The 26,882-nt window shown below is 37.3% G+C and overlaps 1 protein-coding gene across 1 annotated transcript; it reads right to left on the bottom strand.

Annotated features, from left to right (window-relative positions):
- Positions 1 to 6,937: 6,937 nt before the first annotated feature.
- Positions 6,938 to 10,164, bottom strand: LOC105049950 (nucleotide-sugar uncharacterized transporter 2). The gene is made up of 6 exons (XM_010929762.4): positions 9,650 to 10,164; positions 9,298 to 9,506; positions 9,068 to 9,161; positions 8,688 to 8,854; positions 8,442 to 8,612; positions 6,938 to 7,590 (listed from the first exon to the last, which is right to left on the bottom strand). The coding sequence occupies exons 1-6, from the start codon at positions 9,929 to 9,931 to the stop codon at positions 7,233 to 7,235; spliced, it is 1,281 nt and encodes a 426-aa protein (XP_010928064.2). The 5' UTR covers positions 9,932 to 10,164; the 3' UTR covers positions 6,938 to 7,232.
- Positions 10,165 to 26,882: the final 16,718 nt, after the last annotated feature.

Here is a 26,882-nt window from a genome sequence, read left to right as displayed (position 1 = left end):
TCCTATAACCTATTTTTTTAAAAAAAAAATAGATGACCAAACTAAATGAAAAAAGAATGAAAACTGTGTCAGTTATGGGAGCCGGTTGGTTCCTAGCTGGTTCATCTACAATGACCTATTGGGTCGGCTAAATCCAAATTCGCTCATTTATAGTTAGTTTGATTTTGTGTTGGCCCACAAGCAAAAGGTTGTGCTCGAACTCATTTATTCTGGATGGGTTAAGACGGTGGGCAGTGCAGGTTAGTATGTACTATCCATAATTAACATGTTGAATTCAAATTAAATTCAAGTTCATTGATCTCCACCTTTAACCATATCCTGAACGTAAACCATACCATGATGGTCGAGATAAAGTAAACATCAAATTTGCGGCAAAGCAGACAAGGCTTTTACATACAAAACCAAATGGTCATTGTTGCTGCAAATTTTCTGGCTCGGATCAGTTTTGGTTGGAGGTGGACAACGGCAATAGAACAGTGATGATAGTGCCTACAAAGCAAGTCTCAGATCTGAATTAATTTTGATGGAGATTCTTCGATGCTAAAATCAAGAATTTGAAACAAATAGAAAAGAGTGAGCATGAGGAAGATTGTGTGCGTACCTTGGGATCCCCTATGAGTCAGTATTTATAGACAGAGGTCGGATGCCATAAGGAGGTGGGACCGTGGGGCATCATCTCTACCATATCAGGCGCAACGCTCCGACATCACCGGTTTAATTTCGTGGAATTCAGTGGTTGTCCATTGCATTATATGCTTATTGTTAGCTGTGTTGCTGATGATCATGGAATTCAGCAAACCGCACGAAGTTGTTGGTCAATCTTTCCTGTTGTGTTGGCTTGGACCCCGAAGGTATCTTGGATCGGTTGCAACTAGCGTCGGCAAGATCAAGGTTATCCTTACCTCAGTACCAATAGAGACAAGTACCTCGACTTCAACCAAGATAAAATGCTTCATTCGTATCATATGTCCCATACTCTTGAGTCCGAACTAGGGCTAGGTCAGATGAAAGGAGTACATCAAGTTGGCTCTCTTAGCATTACCAGGGATATGTGTCACGTCCCCAGTCTCTTAGATGAAATGTCATATCTAAGTCTTTCGGGCTATTGGAAACATCACATCCGAAACTTATCACAGTTCTCGAGGGATCGTTGGGTGGTGGTCATTAATAGATCCATCAGAATCAAAGCATCACATGCACTATTTAGCACATCCACATAAATGAGCCATCCGAAGTATCGACTCAGCCAGTCGAACAATGCCACGTGGCAGCCATCTAATGACCCTGACTGAACTGACACATGATCCGGATCGTCCGAGCCATTTATAAATAGGGTCCATCTCTTTCATTTTTACATTTTGTCTTCTTCCTCCTTTGAGCTTTGTGATGGCGGCGTTCTTCTAGTGAGGTCCAAGGCTCCTCTGATGATTTTCGGCTATTTCTTTGATAACTTCGGTCAAGCAATTGATCACAGGTCGGTCCCTCGAGCACTCTCCAATTTTCAAGTCCTCCATTTCAGTCTTGAGCTTCTTTTCCCCTTATCCTTGCATCTATTTCTTTTTTCTTCTCCTCTTGCTTGCTTCCTCATTCTCCTCCATTGTTTTAGTCCTTTTTCTTTAGCCTCGAAATGGGTGAATCAGAGAACTTGACAGGGAGCTAGTCCTCTGGTGCTTACTCGGTGTACGACCTTGATCAGTCGATCATCGGGCATGGGGTCGAAGAGGCCTTTGTGCTCAAGCGCTTCAGTCGGCACTGAGTTGGGATGACTTGAACCTGATCCAAGCTCAGTTTGAGATGAAAATTCCAGGGCCGAGTGGTCGGATCTGCAACCCTCTCCTAAGCCGATTCGGACTGTATAAGGAATCATTTCGGACTGGGCTTAGGCTCTCTTTCCATCCTTTTATTGTCCAAATTTTCAAATTCCTTGACATGTCCTTGAGTTCGATTGTGCCGAACTTTAAGCACTTTGTCTGCCACTTCATAGCTGCTCGCTTCTTTGCCTAAGTTCAGCAACTATTTTCCTTTTTAGGGCCTTTTTTACGATCAAAAGGCATTCTTATGTGGATGACTGGTAGTATGTCTCACCTCGAAAAGAATTTACTCCTCTGATCCAAGGTGCCCTTCCTCTATCTACAGTTGGAAGGAGCGCTTCCTCTTTATCTTCTACCTTTCGATCAAAAATTATGGGCTCGCTTTTTGGGGTTGACCAAGAAGTATGTTCTTCGGGTTCCAGTACTTGGAGATGATGATTTTCGGTACTTTAAGACTTTAAGTGGGTACAAAGTCCCACTGTTGAAGGAACTACTATCAGAGCAAATAGTATTCAATGTCGGGCTTAGTAAATCCAACCCTCGAGGTGAGCATCGGTTCGGGTTAATGCATTTTTTTCTCTCTTTTTTTTGAACTAATATAATTTGGATCGATGCAAATATGAGGCCAAAAAAATTAAAATGTTGAAGAAGGACACCTAGAAGAGGAAGAAGATCTCGATCATCTCGAAGGTTCAAAAGAAGCAACGAGTGGGCGGGGCTGGCTAGTCGTTAGGACAATCGGTTAGAGGAAGCTCATTCGCACCAACCAGAATAGTTCTTGCTTCTCTGGTCTAGGTTCGAGTGCCGGAGACCAGATTACTACCCTCGACCCCATCGCCTTACCCCCAAGCTAGAAGGCCTCTCCAATCTACTTCGAAAGTGAATGGGTTAGCCCGATGTCGGTTCCTACTCTGACCGATTAAGGGCTGGGTTCTCCCTCAGTTTAGCCCCTGAACTCCATCCTACAGAACTGGCGGGTTACTTGCGAACTGATCCAAGGGGTCCTCCTCCTAGAAGATGCCAAAAAGTTAGAAAGCTAGAGTTTGAACATCCAACAAATGGATGCAATAGACTCCATCATCCAAGTAATTTTTTTCTCGATGTCCTTTGCATGAGTTAGTCATAGCTAACCCATCTTTTCTTTCTTCATAGCTCAACCATTATATAGCAATATTTACAAACTCGCTAAGGTCGGCAAGGGTGAAAGCTGGTGACGCTCGCTTCCAGCCCGATGTACTTTAGCGAAAGGTTGAAGAGGCAGAGGTGGCTGCAGCAAAGGCCCTAATTGAGGTAAAGAATATCGAGGCTGAATTGAAGCACCTTAAGGAGGTGCTGCAAAAAGCAGAGGCGTCACAAGAAAAAGGCTAAGGTAGAGTTTGCCTTGGAAAAGAAGAAATGTCAGACAATCCAAGAGAAGGTCACTAAGGCCAAAAAGAAGGTTGAGGATCAAATCATCGAGGTGGGCCATCAGGCAGTGGAGGCCTTTTGCATGTTGGAGGAGTTTACTAGTGAAAAGATTAGGTTCACAGAGGAAGCCTTTATCATCAAGCAAAAGTATGTCATCAGAAGGTGGATGGCTACTTCCGCAAGCAAGACTTATCTTTCTTGGATGAAGAGGATGACGCCAACAAAGACCAACTTCAACCAGAGCCCACGGCCATAGCTACTAAAAAGCAGCCCTAGCTAGAGCTTGAGGCCATCGAGGAGACCGTTGAGCCTGCAGCCAATGCTCCCATAGATTCCTCAACCGACCCCCAACCCGAGGTCATTATCGATGCCTCAATTGAGGCCTGACCCTTGTACTTTAGCTTTTCTTTTTGCTCGTCAAATGTCATGAAAGAGTTGTAAAAATGATCTCTCTTGAATGAAAAAGTTTACCTTTCTTGTCTTGAATCTCTTGTTTGATTTCTTTGCAACTTCACTCTCATTTTGACACAGTCGAGTTTTGCCGATTTTATGGATGCTCAGTTAGTTATGACCAAATTGAATCCTTGCCAAAGAGTAGTGTTTGGACAATTGGCATTCAAGTTTTCTCTGAGAAAGAAGTGACCGAGGAATCAAATCAGTAGGACTAGCTTAATGCTTGCATAGAACTGATGACCTCTCTGGATTGTGCAATAGAGTTTGAGGACTTGGTCGTGAAAGAGATCAAGAAGAAGAAAAGAGCATCGGGTGCAAGAAATGCTATAGTCGAGAAGGATCAATTTGTGATTGAGTTTGTTGATGCTTGTCTATGGGCTTACAATCTCGATTATGATGAATGCATAAATATGGTCGTGTAGCTCTATTCCTTGACCAAGGTTGGCTCTCATTTTCTTTGGAGCGATGAAGCAGGGACGAACAATGGAGTTGAAGTCTCCGAGCATACACTAGTTGAGGATACTTCTAAAGCTTAAGTGATTTTGTATCTACTTTTTTTTTTGGCTTGTTGTTCATCGAGCAAGTATTGAAGTCGGTTACTCTGATCTTTGAAACTAATGAAATATCTTGCTAATGCTTATGTTCATCAATTCTACCCTCCAAAAGTCTTCTCTCAATGCCATTCCACTAATCATAGTAGCTTTAGGTCATCGTCATCGATGCTAAGGATTAGGAGTTTCATCTATCCCATAGGGTAGTCATTGGATTAGCCTTAAGGTTGCATCAACTGCGCTAATGCTCAGTGGGCCTCAAGGGTCCTCTGGATTATCCCACGTCTTTTGAACGACCAAGGTTTTCTTTCGGCTTTAGGATAGTTCGAAGGCTCCGAGGGTCCTTTAAGATAAATCCTCACTTCTTGAACGGTCAAAGTTTTTCTTTAGCTCAACTCACCTTTGAATGAGGGGACATCGAGAGTCCTTTTAGGTTATCTCTCACTTCTTGATCGTCTGAGATCTTCGGCTTGAAAATGGTTCGAAAGCTCCGAGGATCCTTTAAGGTTAGCCCTTGCTTCTTGAATAGTCAATATTTTTCTTCAACTTTGGAATAGTTTGGGGGCTCTGAGGATCCTTTTAAAGTCAGCCCTCGCATCTCAAACAGCCAAGATTTTTCTTCGACTCGACTCACCTTTGGATGAGGGGCTATCCGAGGGTCTTTTTAGATTATCTCTCGCTTCTTGGTCGTCTAAGATCTTCGGCCTAGAAGTGGTTCAAGGGCTCTAAAGGTCTTTTAAGGTTAGCCCTCATTTCTTGAGCAGTCAAAATTTTTCTTTAGCTTGGCTCACCTTCGGATGAGAGGCCATTAGAGGGTCCTTTTAGGTTATCCCTTGCTTCTTGATCATCCAAGTTCTGTGGCCCAGACATGGTTCGGGGACTCCAAGGATCCTTTAAGGCTAGCCTTCACTTCTCGATCGATCAAAATTTTTCTTCGACTTTAACATAGTTTGGAGGCTCTAAGGGTCCTTTTAAGATTAGCCTTCGTTTCTCGAACAATCAAGATTTTTTTCGGCTCGACTCGCATTTAGGCAAGAAGCCATCCGAGGGTCCTTTTAGGTTATCTCTCGCTTCTTAGTTATCCAAGATGTTTAGTCTAGAAGTAGTTCAAAGATTCTGAGGGTCCTTTAAGATTAACTCTCGCTTCTCGAATAGTCAAGATTTTTCTTTAACTCGGCTCACCTTCGGACGAGGGGCCATTTGAGGGTCCTTTTAGGTTATCCCTTGCTTCTTAATTATCCAAAGTCTTCGATCTAGGAGTGGCTCGAGGGCTCTGAGGGTTCTTTAAGGTTAACCCTTACTTTTCAAATGGCCAAGATTTTTCTTCAGCTTGGCTTACCTTCGGAAAGGGACCATCCGATGGTCCTTTTAGATTATCCCTCATTGCTTGATCATCTAAGGTCTTCATTCCAAAAGTGGCTGCAGATGAAATTTCCTAGCCATTCGCAAAAACTATTGACATAAAGGAGAATTTATTTCTCATTAAGGGAATGGTCGTTACATTATTGATAGTACATCCACAAGTTTTTAGAGTTCGATGGGCGTGGCAATGAGGTTCCATCAAATTGTTTCAAGTGCTACGTTCTAGACCTAATGATCTCATCCACTTGGTAGGAGCCTTCCTAGTTTGAGGATAGCTTTCTTTGCTCATCCGACTGAGATTCTTTGGCTTAGTGCAGTACTAAATCATCGATTCTAAACATTTTGCCTCTAATGCAGGAGTTGTAGTATCATGTGACTTTACGCTGATAGGCTCCATCCATACTTGGCCCTTTCTCGAACTTCTTCAAACAAATCAAAGTTTGCCCGAAGCTATTCTGGGTTGTTTTGCTTATCAAAGTTCTCAACCCATGGTGAGGGGACTCTAATTTCAACTGGGATGACCGCCTCCGTCCCGAAGGCGAGGCTGAAGGGAGTTTATCCAGTGGAGATTCTTTGTATTGATCGGTATGTCCAAAGTACATGATGAAGCTCATCAGTCCAAGACCCTTGGGCACGATCCAACCTCACTTTTAAATACTGTAAAAGAGTGGTTAGTCACCTTGGACTCCCCATTAGCTTGGGGATGGCCTACTGAAGTAGCATGGTGTGAGATGCCTAATCCTCGATAAAACTCGGCAAATCGGGCTCTAGTGAATTGGCCGTCGTTGTCTGTGATCAACACTCGGTGTAGGCCAAATCGTCCTATATGGACTTCCAAACGAAATCCTCCACCTTGGCTTTAGTGATACAGGCTAGTAGTTTGGCTTCCATATATTTAGTAAAATAGTCAATGGTGACCAATAAGAACTTTCGTTAATCTGACGCTTGAGGGAACAGCCCAAGGATGTACATCCCTCACTACGCGAAAGGCCATGGTACGCATATGGAGGTCAGTGGTGTAGCGGATTGATATTGGGTGTGGACATTTTGTTGAACCGATCACACCTTCTAACTAGATCGGTCACATCCTACTACATAGTAGGCCTATAATACCTTTGCCACAGTACCTTATAGGCCAAGGATTTGTCCCTAAGTGGTTTTCGTATATTCTTTTGTGCACTTCTCATAAGGTATAGTCAGCTTCGGACAGACGTAAGCACTTGAGGAGAAGTAGAGAGAATAACTTTTTGTACAACTTATCTTCATAGAGGACATAATGAGATGCATAGTGCCGTATCTTCTAAGATTCCTTCTGATCCGATGGCAACATCCCATCTTTGAGATAGTGGACCAGTGGGTTGATCCAACTTGGCTTGTCATCTACTTGCAATATTGAGACAGGCTCCTCAATGCTGGGCCACTTCATTACTTCAAAGAAGGTTTCTTTGCATAGATCTCCGTGCGCAAAGACACAAAAATTTGGCAATTACTGTAAATCTGGTTATTGCCAAAGTCCGATTATTGCTGTAAATAAGTTAAAATTCAAAAAAAAAAAAAATTGCAAAAGGAAAGAACAGAGCGACAAAAATTTAACATTGTTAGTGAAACAGCCACTTGGCACACGCGGCGCATGCAGAGGTTTGTTCTCTCAAACAGAATCCACAGCCATCCTCACGTCAGTTGTCTTGCTGTCTGCGATGGTTTTGAGTTTCAGAGAAATAGAACTCTGTTTCAAAAGAGGCTGCTTGCTTGTAGTGCCGTCGAAGTCTGTTTCGGGTTTTGGGGCGAATGTATTCTGCTTTGAAAGATGCAGCTTGCTCGCTCTTCCTGACTCCTTGGAGCCTTGCAGGTTGAGATAAGTGTAGACAGACATTCCACAGAGAGCAGTGACAGCGCCGCATAGACTAATGGCTCCTGGATCAGAATTGAAAAATAGATATCCAGCAAGCATAATTACACATGTTTTGAACTGGCCCAGAACCACATGTGAGAGGGCAGATGTGGCACTGCACAATATGAAGGCAGTAAGCTTAGTTGCATATGTGATAGCATGATCACATATCAAAAATGCCTTATTGCATGCCATTCTTTTTTGATACAAGCTATTTATGTGTCATTCAAGAATATAGAATGCTTTGCATAAATATGAAATTTGATCTACAGCTTCTCATGTTCTCATATTTTTTTATGATGGATGTATAAATTGATTATAACAAAATGCAGATGGCACCAAAAACCAAAGGCAGGAATGTACAAGTCATTTCACCCAAAGTTTAAATAGCCAATCGAATGAACTGCTACAGCTTGTCGAAAGAGACTTATGTTTAAAATTCAGTTTATTTTACTCGACTTTATGGTTAATTTTCTTTTCTCTATTATTGAACAAGCTGGATGCTTTCTAGCTTTTAACTCTACCTCTTAGTCTAACAATTCTTCTATAATTCATTGAAATAATAATAATAAATAATAATAAGGACTATGAAAGTCATTAAACAAATAATGACAAAAAAAAAAAAAAAACATTTTAAAATAACACACAGATGATAAGATACAAGTCCAGTTAGGCTACATTATGGATAAGAAATCAAACACTGAAACATTGTTATATTCCGAACTAGCATTTCAACTATTTGAATCTCACCAATCAATGATTTCATCTCAGCTGTCTACCAAAAATCACAGGATAAAGTGCATCTACTTATACTAATTCTATAGTTTTTACAGATAAACTATCATGTTGTGTTGAGACTAACAAATTTATGCGCAAAATATCAAAAATGGAATTTTCTCAAACCAAGTCACAGAAGAGCAAGTACTTGCATTAGTATATATAAATTAAAGGTAGTTAAAACCTCACCCAAGTGCCAAAGCCCCGGACCACTGAAGGAGAAATCCAAATAGGGCTGATATGATGATAGCAGTCGTGTTGTTTAAATTCCAAGTGAACGACAAAATACCCGGTGGGTCTAGCAAAGGCATCAGAACCATGAAGAAGAAGATTGTAATTGGGGTAGTCTTCCACATCAACCTGATCCAAAGTCATTGATTTAAATGACATACTAAAACCTGTAATTAGCTTAAAATATATGGTAGCACAACTTACGCAAGAGCAGTCCATTTGCCCTTTTGCTGCATATTAGACCAGAGAATTTTATTTACAGAACTAGGCACAATCCAGGCTAATGCTATGCAAGCACCAAAAAAATTGAATTCTAGATCAGTGACGGTTGCAACAGCCACACCTAGTGATACAAGAGCTAGTGTGATAACCTGCACTTCCCAAGAAAAAAGTTCAGTTCTTTCGCCAAATAAGTTCATGAATTCTATGAAACTTTTCCAAATCAGAAAACCAACGAACATCATTTTTTGTCATATGATTCACCCAAATTTGTATCAGAATAAACATAATTAGGAAACTCCAATTTAGTGGACAAATAACAAAAAACAACAGAGATAATAGTAGAACGAAGAATCTGAACACACCTTCCGGAAAGAAACCTTTTTCCTGAAAAGCATGAACTCAGCTAAAACAATGGTTGGAGTCACAGCTATCTTAGCCATCTGATAGAACCCCACACTGCATACAGGAAACCAACATTCAGAAAAATGAAGAATGGGTTAAGAAGCATTAAAACAATTTACAGTGGCGGTTCAGCATCAAAAAGCATTCATGGTTTCTGCAGTTGTTTCGGCAATTGCACGCATAATTTTACCTGTTATGTTTTAAGCTGATGTTAGCCAGAGCAGTGGACAGAGATATGACAGCACCCAAGATGAACAAAGAAGAGTAAGGTGTGGATTTAGAGGGAGGGGCGGCAGGTAACAGTGAAAGAGCATTGAAGATGGCCATCAGACACCAAGCAGTCGCATAGTGGATTAGTGACAGCGCAACTGGGAAATTGAACCCAACCTTGCCCATCACCTATCATAGAACAAACTGCGTAAGAAAGCATTCCAATTTTTGCAGGAGAAGAAGATAATTAACAGGAAATCTAGTTAGTGTAAAGATACTACGAACTGACTGAAGTGATAAGAAATAGAGCAACCAAGATGTGCAGTACCAACCACTTTGTTTGCCATGATTATTCCAACAGCCACTGTGAAATTAAAGGTCATGGCTACAACTGGACCACAGAATCTCCGCTGCTGGCATTTTGCTCCTTCAAAAGTATGGAAGTCGCTATGCAAAGAACTTCGCAGTTGTTCCAGCACTCGACCTGGCGCTGGCAGCCATGAAAGCGAGACACGAATACCACACAAAATCATTTTTGTCTTTCCATGGAAAAATTTACTTCCCTTGCTGCCATCATATGACTGATGAGTCTTGAATTTGGTAACAGGAAGCATTCTATTTATCCGGGATTTTTCAAAATGCAAACTCGATGCAAATACAGGAATACCGGAGATATAGTGGGAAGAGGACAAGCCGTAGAATGTTATGCAAAGATGGTTCTCTGCTTCTGGTTTCAAAGAGCAAGGAAAGAGGCAACGCAGGAAAACCTTAAGTAATTACTATTTCTTTTTTCGTTATTTTTCTCTGTGAAAGAGCAGCAAGCAACAAGCAAGAAACTCAGTGATATATATATATATATAATACTTGTATTGTTTAATGAGAATAAGAAAGAAGAGTAAAGCACGAAAAGATGATGGTAGTGGAGAGGATAAGGCTTCTAATAGATTCAAACTTCAATATTTATTTATTTTTGAAGAAAAGGAGACTAAGTCTACAAGCAAACTCTACTAGCTCATGGTTTTTGATGGTATTTGAGAATGCCGCAGTTCACAACTCCACTCAGCACATCAATTATTGACCCAGCAAACCACATGTACTAAACTAGCTCATGGTAGGACAAGAGAAGCATCAATCCCTGACCCAGCAGACCTGGCTGTAGATGTCCATTTGGCTGTAGAAAAGGCTTAAAGGGAAATAAAAAATGGAACCTGATAGGAAGAAAGATAGAGTTGAAGAATTGAAAAATCTATGCATGTAAAGCAAGTAGCAAAAAGACAGAAACTAGAGCATCAATCTGTAGAACAAGAAAACAGCAGTTCTATTTAATTTATATAATAATTGACTTGAATGGAAAGTAAACATTAACAACAAAGCATAATGGTTACTCCAAATGCTCCATGAAGAAAATTTTCGCAAGAGGAAAAAGTAGGTGAGTCCAAGTGACATATTAAGATTGCAAATAAATAAATTAAACATAGATGGATAAATATTGCAGAAAAGGGTGACCAATAGCAGGAATTGAAACTGTCGAAGTAATGGTGGAAACCGGGTATCCATTTCCTCTAATAAGTAAAATGGCCTTTGGAATGTGTTGGGACAACTCAATCGACCCCCGATTCTGACTATAGATCGGCTTCATAAACACAGTACGCTGACTCACAATCAATTGACCGACCGACAGTCGGCTGTTCTCAACCATTAACGGACAACCACGATGACTTAGTTAATATCCGACTGATGATCATCAGCATATCAGAGTTACCGACCGATGCTCATTCGGATTTTCACAACTACCGACATATAGTCGGCTTATCTTTCCACGATTACATAAGATCGAAATGTACGGAACCTACATATTTAACCATTATAAACGATTATCAACTACGTATTACGGTTATTAATGGACATAAACAATCTATTAACTCTATGATTATGGCCTGATAATTTAGTGTTATAAAAAACGGGACCACGTGCTTGATGGTTACATCTTAATCGCCTACAAAAGAGAGGTAAATGAATAGCATTGGTAAGATGCTCCTGGGCTGAGACTCTGTTATTAAAAATTCTTATCTGCTTTTCATCACTCTCCACTGACTTAAACATCGGAGGGTTCCCACCGGACACAATTTCGATCAGTGAAGACTTCTTTTGTAGGTGCTCTTCTCCGGCAATGGGCATAACAGGAGATTGGCCGCAACAGATTGACGTGCCAGGTAGGAGAAAGATGCAAGCAATTATACCAAAAATCAGAGCTCAAATTCAACAGGATCAGCGAGGCAATCTTCCCACCGGAAAGATGTTCCTCCCCCACCTCCAATGATAGAGCCCAGTTCTTCGCATCCTGTGGTCATTATGGACGTCCAAATTACTATACTTATATAGCAGATGAAGGTACTAATGGAGATGGCTCAAAGTCTCTAGCAGCAACAAACTAAGTAGCAGCAGCTGTCGGTGGAGGAGTCGGTAGCTCAATCAATGCCATCTAGGCACAGCCACCATCCACCACGACGATCACCCTCCTCTTCTCCAGAGCGGCGACTGTCTCGACACTCTCATCGAGATGGACAACCACATTCTTGGCACTCCCACTATGCCACCTATCATTTGTGGCGTTCTTCCTTTCCTTCTCATGCACATAGTATTGGAAAGGGGAAAAGGCTGTGGACGCCTTCTGTTTCTCCATCTTTAAGCTCTTCATGGAGTTCTACCCCTGATTTTTTCTGACAACAGCAATTCGACGACTATGAATGCAAGTTCAAAGAGATCGACCGCCGACTTGCTCGACTTCAGGTGGAAGGTCAGAAGTTCTCCAATGATCACGACTTCCACACTGCCCTATCTCTCTCTCAGCGCATCCTGGATGAATCAATTCCATCTCAGTTTAAGATATCGCAGATAGAGCCATACGACATCTCCACTGACCTTATCGATCATTTGGAGAGCTATAAAACTCTCATGATGATTCAGGGGCAACTGACGCCCTCTTATGCATCGGCTTCCTAATAACTATTCGGAAGGCTGCTTGAGTCTGATATTCTGAGCTTTAGTCGGAGAGCATTAACTCTTTTGAGCAGCTCAAACAATCTTTCGTGGCCCACTTCAGTACTAGCTGAAAGCTGTCACGGACATCAGACAGTCTTTTCTTTATTAAACAAGGTGAGATAGAGACGTTGAGGAATTTTATGGCTCGATTTAATGTGGCCACACTTGAGATCAGGGATCTCAATAAAGATATGATCATATCGATCATAAAGAGGGGTCTAAGGGGATCCAGATTTACCTATTCTCTAGATAAAACTCTCCTTCGGACCTATGTTGAACTTTTAGAGCACGCGTACAAGTATATTCGTGAGGATGAAGCTACTTCTGACCGATGCCAAATAGATGAAAAAGGTCAGTAAAAGAAGCCGAAGAAAAGTGGAGCTCCGATCGAATTAAGTAGGCCGACTATCAATAAGCGAGCTTCACCTCGATGACGGAGTCCAAAGCCAAACAGCTATAGCAGGTATGACTCATATACTCCTCTTTCTACTCTTCGTGTGCAGATTTTGATGAAGATCGAAAGAGAGGAGTATCTTCGACACCCTCCATCAATGAAAGTGCCATCGAGGAGCCATGATGGGAAGAAGTACTGTCGGTTCCATCATAATTACGGCCACAATACCGAACAGTGCATCCAGCTTAAGGACGAGATAGAGGCCCTAATTAGATGAGGCTATCTCAAAAAATTTCGATGCGATCGTCTGACTCAACCTCCCACCGACCAACAACCTCAGCCGCAAGCTGAGGAGATAATTAACAATCGACCAACGGTGGGAGTAATCAACATGATCTCCGGATGACCAAAGAACTAAGGGGCAACTTTGGAAGAAGAGTCGGTGAAGAAATGATAACTCGATAATATAATTACTTTTTCGAAAGATGATATTCGAAAAATATAAACTCCCCATGATGATGTTGTCATTATCTCGATAATGATAGCAAATTATGATGTAAAAAGAATTCTAGTTGATAATGAAAACTCAACAGATGTTCTTTTTTACTCGATTTTTTTCCGAATGTGACTATTGTCTGATCGACTTAAAAGAGTCTCAACGTCATTAGTCAGTTTCACTGGAGATGCAGTTACTGTAGAAGAAAAAATCACTCTCCCATTAACCGCAGGAACAGATCTACAATAAAGCACTGTTCTATTAACATTCACGGTTGTCCGAGTTTCCTCGGCTTATAATGCCATCCTCGGATGATCTGGACTTAATACTCTGAGAGCAGTAGTCTTAACATATCATCTATTGATTTGATTCTCAACAAAAAATGGAGTCGAAGAGATACGTGAAGACCAACAACTCGCCGATGTTGCTTCCTGGTCTCCACAAAAAATAATAAATTTGAAGACTCTTTGTCTGTTGATAAATTGGACCAAAGAAAAAATGAAGAAAGGGGTGAATCGATCGAACAACTGGTTTCCATCTCGCTAAAAGAAGAAGATCCTAAAAAAACAATCCAAATTGAATCGCAGCTGTCTGATTCAGAGCGATGACAACTAATAAATCTACTAAGAACAAACACCGATATTTTTGCTTGATCGGTTACTGATATGCCATGCATCCCTCCAGAGGTAATAACCCATCGACTAAATATTGATCCAAAAGTTAAGCCAGTGAGACAAAAGAAAAGATCTTTTACTCCTGAAAGATAGAAGGTCACCGACGAAAAAATTGACAAGCTCCTCGCGGCTAATTTCTTTAGAGAAACTAATTATCTCGATTAGCTCACCAATATAGTGATGGTGAGAAAAGCCAATAGAAAATGAAGAATCAGTATCGACTATACAAATCTAAACGAAGTCTATTCGAAGGACAGTTTTTTTTGCTGAAGATCGATCAACTAATTGATGCAACTTCGGGACACCGACTCTTAAGCTTCATGGATGTATTTGTAGGGTATAATCAAATTCAGATGGCCCCTGAAAATGAGGAGCATACAACTTTTATAACTAACAAAGACATCTACTGTTATAAAGTAATGCCATTCGGTTTAAAAAATATTGGAGCTACTTACCAACAGCTAGTCAACAAAATATTCAAGGCACAAATCAGACGGAATATAAAAGTTTACATGGATGATATGCTGGTGAAAAATTCTCAAACTACTGATCATGTTCGGGATCTAAAAGAAGTCTTCAGCATACTTCGATGACATTAGATGAAGTTAAATCCGACTAAGTATGCATTCGGAGTAACTTCTGAAAAATTCTTCGAATTTTTTATGTCATGAAATTGAAGCCAATCTCAAGAAAGTAAAAGCTATCATCAATATGTAGCATCCAAGTTTCAAAAAAGAGATATAGTAACTTAATGGAAGGATCGCCGCACTCAGTCAATTCATCTCAAGGTCGACAAAAAGATATTTGTCTTTCTTCAAGACTTTGAGACAAGTAAAGGACTTCACATGGTCAGATGAGTGCTGACAGTTCTTTGAAAACCTAAAAAGATATTTGGCATCTCCATCGCTACTTACAAAATCAAAGATCAAAAAAACTTTGTATCTCTATTTGGTGACTTCAACTGAAGCAGTTAGTTCGATACTCATCCAAGAGAATGAGAACCGAATTCAACGACCTATTTATTATACCAGCAAGGTGCTTCATAATGCTAAAATAAAATATTCAAAGACAGAAAAGATGGTTTATGCTCTAATCATATCATCGCAGCAACTTTGCCAATACTTCCAAGCACATCCCATTATCGTCTTGATAGACCAGCTGTTGAAGATGTTTTTATACTGAGCAATAGGTTAAATCCTAGATCGTCCTCGAGCATTAGGGTCAAATAGATGAATTATATGGTAACTATACGCCAATAGATTCTTGAATGTTGCTTCGCCTTCATTCGACCTATTCGGACATCAGATCATCATTTCTAGATGGTTACATCGATTGATTTAGGAAGGTATTTCTGTGCTACTGGCTTAGATTCAAACCTATGGGATGTTCTAACTGATCATGTGGCTGATCAACGATTGAGAATTGTTCAAGAGCTTAATCATCAATTCGATTGATGCTTAATCTTATGTAAAAGTTGTAATAAATTAATTCTCTAAGTATTAATAAATTAATAAAAAATTAATTAGTAATCATATTATTGATTAGCTTAATTTGATTGAGTAAAGAGGATTAAATAAAATCTAATTAAATTAGATTCAATTAGATTTGACTCAATTAGGTTATGAGATGACCTAATCGCTAAGGAAGAATTATCTCTGATTTGATCATGACTTTAATTCAATCAATTTTTAATTTAGTTAAAATTTGATTAAAAATTTATAAATCTAATTAGATTAAATTTTATATATTTTATTTGGACTAAATCAGATGTGATTTGATTTGGATCCAAATAAGAAAATTAAGAGTCCTTATTGGAATAGGACTCTTCTCCCTTGCGCTAACCCAATTTGCACACCATATATCTCTACGCACAAAATTATTTTGTATGAGATTCTTTTACACCAAAGAGTCATTTCCCTTTTTTATCTCACATCCAGATCTAATTTAGTTTTGATAAAAGAAAGGTTCTGAAATTGGATTTCAAAATATTCCTTATCAGAAGAATCTGTTCTCATCCAGATCAACCTCTCCACGCCAATAAATTTTTTTGTCCTTATATGTGTAACATTTTAAAGAAAATTTTTGTGAAAAATTAGTTGGAGAATTTATTTACTATCAAAAAATATGAGAAGGGGCATCCCATATTTTTTTGATATATTTTGAGATGTGAAATTATGATGGGAGGTGGAATCCTATAAGAGTCCAAGATCACTATGACTCTTCACTCCACCTCCTTACATGCCTATAAAAGGGGCTTTCATGGTTTCTTTTGTGTGTGTAAGATACTAGAAAAGAGATCTTCATGTGAAAGAAGTTTGGGCATGGTTCATGATGTGAAAAATAGAGAGGAGGGTCCTCTCTCTTGGGGTGTGCGTAAAAATTTGAATTTTAGATTTTTGGTTCTAAGGGTTTGGGAGGAGAGAAGAAATTAGAGAAAAATTATTTTCTTCTTTATCTTTCTTCTATCTCTTCATCTCTTCTAGAAGTTCATCTTTAACTTTTGAAAAAAAATTAAAGATTTAAAAAAAAGATTCAGATCAGTCAAGAAGAAGGTCTTCGTGCGAGCAAGCACTCTCGAGAAGACCGATCAAATCGGAGCTTCGAGTAAATTTTTCGTTGAGACTGGATGCATGTGCGGCTGCAAGAAACCAGCAAGAATCATCTCTATCATATTCTCGATAGTGACGATCATCGACCCATACTCAGATATCGAATTCTGAATTCAGATTAGAAGTAGATGTGATCTACTGCTCACATGCATGCATGCTGATTTTAACTTCAGTATTTTTCAGATTTTATATGCAACATATCATATTATAGATCCTAGAGTAGATTGAATTGATGATTAGCTCATATACGTGTTAGATTAATTTGATTAATTTAATTATCTTTCACTATAATTTATTCAAAAAATATTTTGAAATACATGTATGAAATCGTCTACGCATCCTAACAGTGGTATCAGAGCTTAGGTTCGTTGTGACATGATTTATATGTATATTAAATCTAAAATTTAATTTTATTTAAATTTGATATGTGATATTTAGATCTGAATTTAATTAATGATAGATCGCACAAACTGATATAAGGTTGTCCTGCTGTAGGGTTTACCCCTTACAGTGAACTGGTTGTCCTAGTTTGTACTGATCTTTGATAAAATCTAATTTTATGTCATGCATGTGATATTTATATTCTGATTTAGATATAATTTAAGATTATAATCAGATGTAATATAATTTAGATTAGATCTAAATTCAAGCATATATGATATGCGATTAGATTAGATGATTTGATTAGCAAGTACTTGGATTGGGTTGATCACCAGACCATCCGATCATAGGAGTAAGAAAAATTTAAAGGCCCTCTCTTTTCATTCGATGGGATGCTCTTATGGCGTACAGGGGTGTCATGTGATTAGATCTCATAAAGAAGAACGCAAAAGGAAGAACTTACTTTTCTGTAAAATCTTAGATCTTGAAACTCTAGGTTTGTTGTATGTGATACAACGTTGTATGAAATATAAGACATCTAATCTATGTGATTAAAATTATTTTAATCATAAAAAAAATAAAATTTTAAATAATAAAAAATTTTAGATATGATCTAAAAGTGTTATGATTGATTTTATTTTAGTGTTATGTAAGAATTTTCATATCTGAAACTCTTTCAATTGTGCTCACACAATTACTAAGTCGATCCAGTTTTGAACTGAGTCAACCCAGTTTTTATGTATAGCTGGCTCAATATTGATTGAGTCGACCTAATTTTAGAATAAAAAATTTTTACATAATATTTATTGTAAATTATTTACAAAATGAAAGGTTGAAATTGTTTCAAACTATAACCTAAACTCATGTTGATGCTGAACTTAATTGAGAATTAAATGTAAAATTGATTAGATTCAGAATTATGAATTAAAAATCTAATGTCATTCGCATAAAATATGAAGACATGAGTTAGCACAAATCAGGTCCTTTTAATTGGGTTAGACCTAAGGTTAGAATCAAAAAATTAATGGACTAACTAGAGAAATTGATTAAATCTAACCAAATATTTAATTAGATTAAATCAAGATTTCTCTAGAACTAATATAATAGTTGTAGATGGTCAAATCCATGTCTTTGATTAGACCAAATGGATCTTGATTATGGCTCAGTGGTTGAATCCGAATTATTAAGTTGGTCAAATCGAAACTAATTAACCAATTAATGTCTAAGATAAGTTTGACATTTCGATCGGTGGTTTTTAGTTGGGAGCGGCTTACTTGACCATTTTGATGGTGTCTAAGGCAAGCTTAGAAGACTCTCCCACCGATCTCACTTACCTGACCAATTTGGTGAATTATGTCTTGATTAGATCGCTAAGTGATTTGAGTTGACTCATACCATTAAGGTTGATCTGTGTGACTGATTTAGGTGATATTTTAACTAGTATGATCCTGATCTAATTCAATAACTTAATAAAGTCAGTGGGAGGACTGTGGTTTACTGGTTGATTTCTTCTCATCTCTTCTCTAAACTGATTCTTAAATCTTCTAAATTATTAGGTCCATAAAATGAGTTAGTTATGGGGATAACTAGATCATAGCCTATCATTAAGGTGAATGATAATGGGTCTATTATTTTTGATTGACATTGTAGGCACCATCCGTCTGGTGTTATCTCTGAATGATGAAATTATTATTCATCATATGATGACTCTGTTGTACTATCTGATAATGGTTGGGTTGATCGAGCCATCCTCAGACTTGATCATTCATTAGTTAGAAATATCAAGTAGGTTCATGTTAATGGTTTAACCTAATCAAAACTTTCAGTGGAGGTCCATCGCCTACTGAAATGAAATCTGCGATAAAATTAATTACTAAAAACTATTTTGAGAAATAATTGATTGAGAACCTACCCATAGATGCATATGGGTTGACTGAGCCATCCTCGAGCTTGTATGCAATCTGTGTGGATTCTAGTACCTGCTAAGAAATTAAGATAATTTCTCAGATTAGAGGGAGAGGCTACCATTCGACTAAAATAGTGAAAAAATCTTTAGACTAAAGTCCAAGTCTTTAGGTTTAATCAATTCATAAACATAGAGGTCTTGTATTTTTTTTAGTTATGGCTAGATGTACGTTGTTCCATTCACTGTTTGACAGTGACTGATTTATAGGATCCAACTTCGATAATTGATATCAAAAATTATGAAAAATTCTAAAGCATGAATGGATTCTACATATAATTATGGATCCAGCACCTGAAGTTCCCACATCCAACCCATGTGATGCGATCAAAGATACTTATCAGAAGTGGCCACATGATCATATCACCGTGTGGTGTTATTGAGAGTAGCAAAGAATACGAATTTAGTTGTAAATTTGATGATACTCAATGGGAGAAAATTTTTCAAATATTGAAGGAGTTCTTTCATACCTTTGAAGATGTTTCTTCAGTGTGACAATAATTCTTTGAGAAAGAAAAAGAAAAAGAAGGTGTAAAGAGTCGTGCTTGGGCTAATGAGTCTGAACTGACAAAAGAGTCTAAGATTAATCTAGTCTGGCAGAGTCTCTTGATCCGAACAAGCTAAAAAATCAATAAAGGGTTGCTGAACAAGGTACTTATATGATAACACCTTGTGATTTCTCTATCTATGACACTACTATCTGGGTATTGAATATTAGAAGTTTATATAAATTGTTGCAATGACTTTAGGTTAGTAAAAAGATTAGAAACAGCCAGAGATTTCTGAACATTGGAGATAGAAATTATGTTTCAATCCTAATTTTAGGAATCGTCGAGCCTATTTTTAATTCTAAGAATGTCATTTTAGTGATTATCACTATTATCTAATGATTTTGTGATATCATTATGAATGATATCAAAATTATGTGGATAATTGAGAAATGATATTTATAAATAGTTACAGTCTGTTAGTGTATTGTACACAATCAAACAAACTTTCTAAAGTAGATAATATCATGAAAGCCTACCTTTGATAATTTAGGCTCAATCATATAAATAAGAATAGGATCAACAGATGATAATTCTTGAGGTCAATGATAGTGAATCATTGTCAACCTATCAATCCTATCTCCTTAGTAAAATGATCAAGTCACTTTTGCTGGAAAAGGTGAACAAACCAATGATGTTTTGAATCTGATACATACTGATATATTGGATCTACGAACATATTTGTCATAAATTTAGATTATTTAAAATATTCAAATAATTTCATAATAAGGTAGAGAAATGAATTGGAAGAGCATTGAAGTTTTTTGGCCAGACCAAAGAGGAGAATGTCCTTCCAATAAATTTTTGACATATCTAGAAGAGAATAAGATTCTCTCTTATTGAAATTGACTTTGTTAGATATAGTTCGATCTATGATGAGATTTATAAGTCTGTCATTCTTCTTTTAGGGTTATGCTCTTAAGACTGCTTATTATGTTTTGAATTAGATTTCAAATTAATTAGTTGCAAAGACTTCATATGAGATATGGACTAGGCATAAGCCGATACTTTCTTACCTTGGGATTTGAGATTGTTTGTTTTATGTCAAGCATTTGCAGATGGATTAGCTTGAATTTCGGTCCTATATATATTATTCTACAGGATAATTTCAAAAAATCTAGGAGATATAATTTTTATCTTGCTAAAGAATAAAAATTGTTTGGCATTTCTTTTAAGAAAAAGAGTACTTTGATGAAGGTACTGATGCCTTTAATATAAAACTTATGAAATTTGATAGGTAGAAGAACCGACACAATCTAGTAAACCCATAGAACCGGATTTGCTCAGATCAAATTCAAAATCCATTATAGAAGCACCATTAAAGAGATTCGATAGAGTACCACATCCGTCGGATAGATACTTCGGTATCTAGATTTGGGACGTGATTTTGTTGAACTCGATGAGAACAATAAAGATTTGATCATCTACATAGATGCCATGCAGAGATTTGACTCTGATTAATGGCTTGGAGCTATAAAGTTTGAAATGAAGTCCATGAAGATCAACGATATATGGACACTCATTGATCCACTTGAAGGGGTTAAATCCATAGGGTGTAAGTGGATTTTCAATAGGGTCAGAGAGCGCAGATGAGAAAGTGGAGACTTACAAAGCTCGTCTGGTTGTCTAAGAATATTGTCAACATTATGGTATTGATCATAATGAGATATTTTCTCCTATGGTAATGTTAAATATTTCAGAGTTGGAATGTGCATTTTGATAAGTGATCAAAATGCATGACTTCGTTGAGAATGAAGAAGAACCCTACAAATATAAATAGGTTAATAATTCTATGAGTGTATTTCTTATTTTGTATATGAATAAAATTTTTTTAATTGAGAATGACATTCCTTATATAATAGAAAATAAAAGTTTCGCTATTATCATAGTTTTCCATAAAGCACTTGAAAAAAGCATCTCTCATTCTAAAGATGAAGATCTATAGAGATAGATCTAAGAGGCTGCTTAAGTTTTTTCGGTCCAACATACATAGGATGTTTATGAGTAGAATTTATTCTATCATGTACACTATGTATGAGATCGAATATGATATACTCACTAGGATGGTGAGTGGATGCTTGCAAGATCCGGATGAGAATCACTAGAAGACCATCCTTAAGTATTTGAGAAATACTAAGGACCGGTGATTCGGTTATAGAGAATCTGACTTAAAACTTATGGAGTATGACTTCAATTTTTAGTTGGACATAATAATAGCAAGAACGTATCGGAATACATCTTTATCTTAAATAACAGAGCAATCTACTGAAAAAGTTTCAAGTAAAAAAATATAGCCAAATTCAAATTGCGAGGTAGAATGTATTGCAGCATTCGATGCTTGCAAGGAAGCTATGTGATTGTACAGGTTCATTGGTAAACTAGAAGTAGCACCCTCTGATGATGGTCCTATTATATTTACAGCATCGGAGCCATAGCTTATGCCAAAGAGCCGAAGTCCCATTAGCTTACCAAGTATTTTGCATCGCTATCACCTTATTCAAAAAATCTGTTAAGGTGACGTCGAACTTTAGAAAATTGATGGAAAGAAAAATATGACCAATCCATTTACTAAAATCTCGATATCTAGGAGTTCTGAGATGATAAATCGAAGATGGGTATATGATACTATACTGATTGGCTTTAATCCAAGTGAGAGTTATTGGGAATTGTGTCCTAAAGCCAATCATTTGACGATTGTGCTAATTATAAATGTATATGAATTGATAAATAATAAAAGTTATTTGATATTTTTCATCATGAGGATACATTTTCTAACAAACTTTTATATTGTGATGAAGTTCTTATGACTATTTTGATCGATAAAGAAAGATTTATCGCGTAGTCCTTAAACTGGTTCACGACCAAACGATATGCTATTACTAGAATAATAGCGATATCAAATGTAGATCGTTGTGTGCCATATACGTTGGTTGTCCTTGTAATCAAATGGTATGAAGATATTGGTATAACATGTAGGTGAGATGTAGGGATACATTGTCACTGAACGTGATCAACTATGGAGCACTCTGCTATCAAGGGTAGCTCGCGAAGGGTATGGGTATAAGTATCCCTCCGATCTGAGATCACCACGGTGACTTACAAGCAACTCAGTATACTTTAATGTTGGACGAACTAAGTTTTTAATTTAGTGATGGAAGATTTTTGAGTACAGTCAAGTACTTGACAAGTCAGTGCGTGAGTCAAGATGGGATTGACCCCTTCAAATTAGTAGGAGATATGCATCAGTGTATTCCAATTTAGCAAAATCTGAGCCCACGTAATCCATGTTATGGATTAAAAAAGATTAAAATATAATATGGATGACTTATCTAAAACTGACAGTTAAATTCTAGGTTGTCCTCGAGCATTAGGGTCAAAGGGATAAATTATACGGTAACCATACGCCAATAGATTTTTGAATGTTGCTTCACCTTCATTTGACCTATCCGGATGTCAGGTCATCATTACTAGATGGTTACATTGATTGGTTCAGGAATGTATTTCTGTGCTACCGACTTAGGTTTGATCCTATGGGGTTACACTCAAAAAAAATTTTTGACTGATCATGTGGCTAATCAACGATTAAGAATCGTTCAAGAGCTTAATCATCAATTCGATTGATGATTAACCTTATACAAAAGTTGTAATAAATTAATTTATTAAGTGTTAGTAAATTAATAAAAAATTAATTAGCAATTAGATTATTGATTAGCTTAATTTGATTGAAAAAAGAGGATTAAATAAAATCTAATTGAATTAGATTCAGTTAGGTTTGATCTGATTAGGTTATGAGATGACCTAATCACTAAAGAAAAATTATTCCTGATTTGATCAGGACTTTGATTTCATCAATTTTTAATTTAATTAAGATTTGATTAAAAATTTATGAACCTAATTAGATTGGATTTCATATATTTTATTTGAGCTAAACTAGATGTGATTTGGTTTGGATCCAAATAAGAAAATTAAGAGTCCTTATTGGAATAGGACTCTTCTTCCTTGCACCAATCCAATTTGCACACCATATATCTCTACGTATAAAATTATTTTATATGAGATTTTTTTACACCAAAGAGTCCTTTCTCTTTTCTATCTCACGTCTCTATATGATTTAGTTTTGACAAAAAGAAGGTTCTAAAATTAGATTTCAAAATATTCCTTATCAGGAGAATCTGTTCTCATCTAGTTTAACCTCTCCACACCATTAAATTTTTTTCTCCTTATATGTGTGACATTTTGAGGATATTCTTTATGAGAGATTAGCTGAAAAACTGATTTATTGTGAAAAAAAATGAGAAGAGGTGTCCCATATTTTTTTGGCATATTTTGGGATGTGAAATTGTGATGGGAGGCAGAATCCTGTAAGAGTCCAAGATCACTAGGACTCTTCACCCCACCTCCTTACACACTAATAAAAGGGGCTTTTGTGGTTTCTTTTATGTATGTATGATACCAGAAGAGAGGTCTTCATGTGAAAAAAGTTGGGACATGATTCATGACATGAAAAATAGAGAGGAGGGTCCTCTCTCTTGTGATGTGCACAAAAATCTGAATTTCAGATTTTTCGTTCTAAGGATTTGGGCAAAGAGAATAAATTAAAAAAAATTATTTTCTTCTTCATCTTTCTTCAACCTCTTCATCTCCTCCAGAAGTTCATTTTTGATCTTTAAAAAGATTTCAGAGATTTGAAGAAAGGATTTAGATCAGCTAAGAAGAAGGTCTTCACATAAGCTAGTACTCCCGAAAAGACCAATCAGATTGAAATTTCAAGTGAATTTTTCGTTGAGGCTGGATGCATATGCAGCTATGAGCAACCAGTAAGAATCCTCTATATCATATTCTCAACAGCAGCGATCATTGATTCATGCTTAGGTATCAAGTTCTGAACTCAGATTAGAAGTAGATGTGATCTACTGCTCACATGCATGCATGCTGATTTTATCTTCAGTATTTTTTAGATTTTATATGCAACATATTATGTCAAGATCCTAGAGTAGATTGATTTGATGATTAGATAATATGCATGTTAGATTAATTTGATTAATCTAATTATCTTTCACTATAATTTATTCAAAAAATATTTCGAAATACATGCATGAAATCACCTACGCATCCCAACACTTGATATTTTAGGTCAAATGGCAAAGTGGGCAATAAAACACAGTGAGTTTGACATCCAATATTATCCATGTCCATCGATAAAGGCACAAATTTTAATCGACTTCATCATCGAGTATACTATACCTGACAATAATCTTGAGGATGAATCAAGTGACAAAATAAAGCCAGTCAAAACTCCCAAGACTGACTCAACAACAATATGGGTGTTACATATTGATGGAGCATCCAACACATAGGGTAGTAGAGCCGGTCTCATCCTTACTAATTTTGAAAGAATGGTAACTGAATATGTCATTCGATTCAATTTTAAAGCTTCAAATAATCAAGCCGAGTATGAAGCTCTTCTAGCCAGCTTGAAGATTATTAAGAAACTTGACATTGACAGCTTGAAGGTCTTCACCGACTCACAGTTGATTATCGGACAGGTTAAGGGTAGATTTGAAGCTCGAGACCCCATTATGATAAAGTATCTTCAGAGGGTGAAAGATCTTATATCAACTCTAAAATATTTTGAGATCTCTCACATCTTTAGAACAGAAAATACTCGAGCCGACATACTTTTCCGACTTGCAACCACTTCATTCAACTCGTTGGGTCGGACATTCATTGAATATCTTGAACAGTCAAGTATTGATAAAGTCGAAGAAGTACTGTAAGTCAATGATGAACCAAGCTAGATGGACCCGATCATCCAGTACTTGACTGTTGAAACTCTGCCAACAGACCCTTCGAAGCCAAACGACTCAGATAGACAGCCTCGCAATATATTTTGATGAATGGCTAACTTTATAAAAGATTATTTTCTCTTCTATTACTGAAGTGTTTGAGACCAGCAAATACTGACTATGCACTCAGAGAAGTTCATGAAGAGATTTATAAAAATCAGTTAAGGGACAAATCTCTGGCTTATAAAGTCTTACGATAAGGATATTCTTGGCCCACTATGAAAAAAGATGCAGCTAAACTTTATTGTTCCTTGGATTGATTTTGATGATTACAAAGTATTTGAAGGGGTACTAATGATTTTCGCTTGAAAAAGACTTATTGCTCTTCAGGGGCAAAATCATAATTTTACCAAACCCTGATTTGAAAGCATCAAGTGATAGAACAAAAGATTTGTGATCTATGAGTGAAAATTTTATTATTTTTGGATTTGTATTTTGAAAGATATGCATGTTTGAAAAATATGAGTCGACCCATGAGTCGACTAATGGCACATGAGATGATTGGCATGCTGAATTCTTGGCCGGCACAAACTTGGCACACCCTGTGAGTCGACCCATGAGTCGACCCCCATGAGCATGAGTCGACCCATGAGTCGACCCCTGTGACGGGATTGTTCCGCAATGGCTAGTTTTTAACCCGTTTTAAGTGCTTTTAATGCTCATTTAATGTGGTCTAACGGCTCTATTTCATCCCAGATTATTCTCCATCATTTTTTAAAGCTATAAAAGAGACAAAAAGGTGGGAATCATCAAGTAGAATCAAAAAGAGAGATTTTGAAAAAGAGATTTCAAGCAAACTTTTCAGCCCTAAGCAGAGCTCACTCAAAGCATTCAAGAAGCTTTTAATCCAAGCTCACCAACTCCTCAAGTGCACATTCAAGTCACCAACCACCTTGAGAAAATCAAAAAGAACCTTCTTCTCTTTGAGTAAAGTGTATTTAAAGTCTCATTCGCTCATTAAAGGAGCTTTCTTTATACTTACTTGTGCTATTCATTGTTATATTTTGTTTGAGTTATTATTTTTGTTTTAGAAGGGTTCCAAAACAAGGGAAGGTTGATCCGAACTTTGAATCAGAGTGTATTGGGTTGGCTTGTATCTAAAAAATAAGTGGACTAGCTTGGGATAGCTAGAGTCAGAGTTTCTGACGTTTGTATTCGGGTTGAATACAAGTTAGTGGATTGAAATTCTCAAGTAGGAGCTTGGGGAGTGGATGTAGGTGCAAGGTTGGCACCGAACCACTATAAATCTTTTTGTTTGTGGTGTGCCTAATTGCTCTTCTTTAACTCTTCATTATTCTCTTGCATTCTTGCTTTTAGCCATTAGCCTTGAATTAACTTTACTCTCCCTATTTATTTAGCTATTGTCAAACATTTTTCATAAGTCATAAGTTAAGCTTAAAATTTTTAGAAACCCAATTCACTCCCCCCTCTTGGGTTGTATAGCTGGGCAACAAGTGGTATCAGAACCTGGTGCTCTAGCCCTACTTTGATCTAACCAATCAAAGAGCTAAAGATCTATGGCAACTCAAGTCGACACTTCTCTAGCCGAGGGGCAGTCCACTAACCGACCTCCACTTTTCAATGGGTCTAATTACACCTATTGAAAAGCTCG

This window comes from Elaeis guineensis, chromosome 8 (genome assembly GCF_000442705.2).
Source record: "Elaeis guineensis isolate ETL-2024a chromosome 8, EG11, whole genome shotgun sequence".
Taxonomy (NCBI): Eukaryota; Viridiplantae; Streptophyta; class Magnoliopsida; order Arecales; family Arecaceae; genus Elaeis; species Elaeis guineensis.
The sequence above is the reverse complement of the archived record's forward strand: the minus strand, read 5'-3'. Positions and strand labels throughout refer to the sequence as shown.

Excerpts from the sequence above, each read along its gene's own strand:
- LOC105049950 (XM_010929762.4), bottom strand. The coding sequence starts at position 9,931 with ATGCTTCCTGTTACCAAATTCAAGACTCATCAGTCATATGATGGCAGC. Across the intron at positions 8,613-8,687 it reads GGCAAATGGACTGCTCTTGC|GTTGATGTGGAAGACTACCC; the intron begins GTAAGTTGTGCT and ends ACTTTGGATCAG. Across the intron at positions 7,591-8,441 it reads TCCGGGGCTTTGGCACTTGG|TGCCACATCTGCCCTCTCAC; the intron begins GTGAGGTTTTAA and ends CATATTGTGCAG.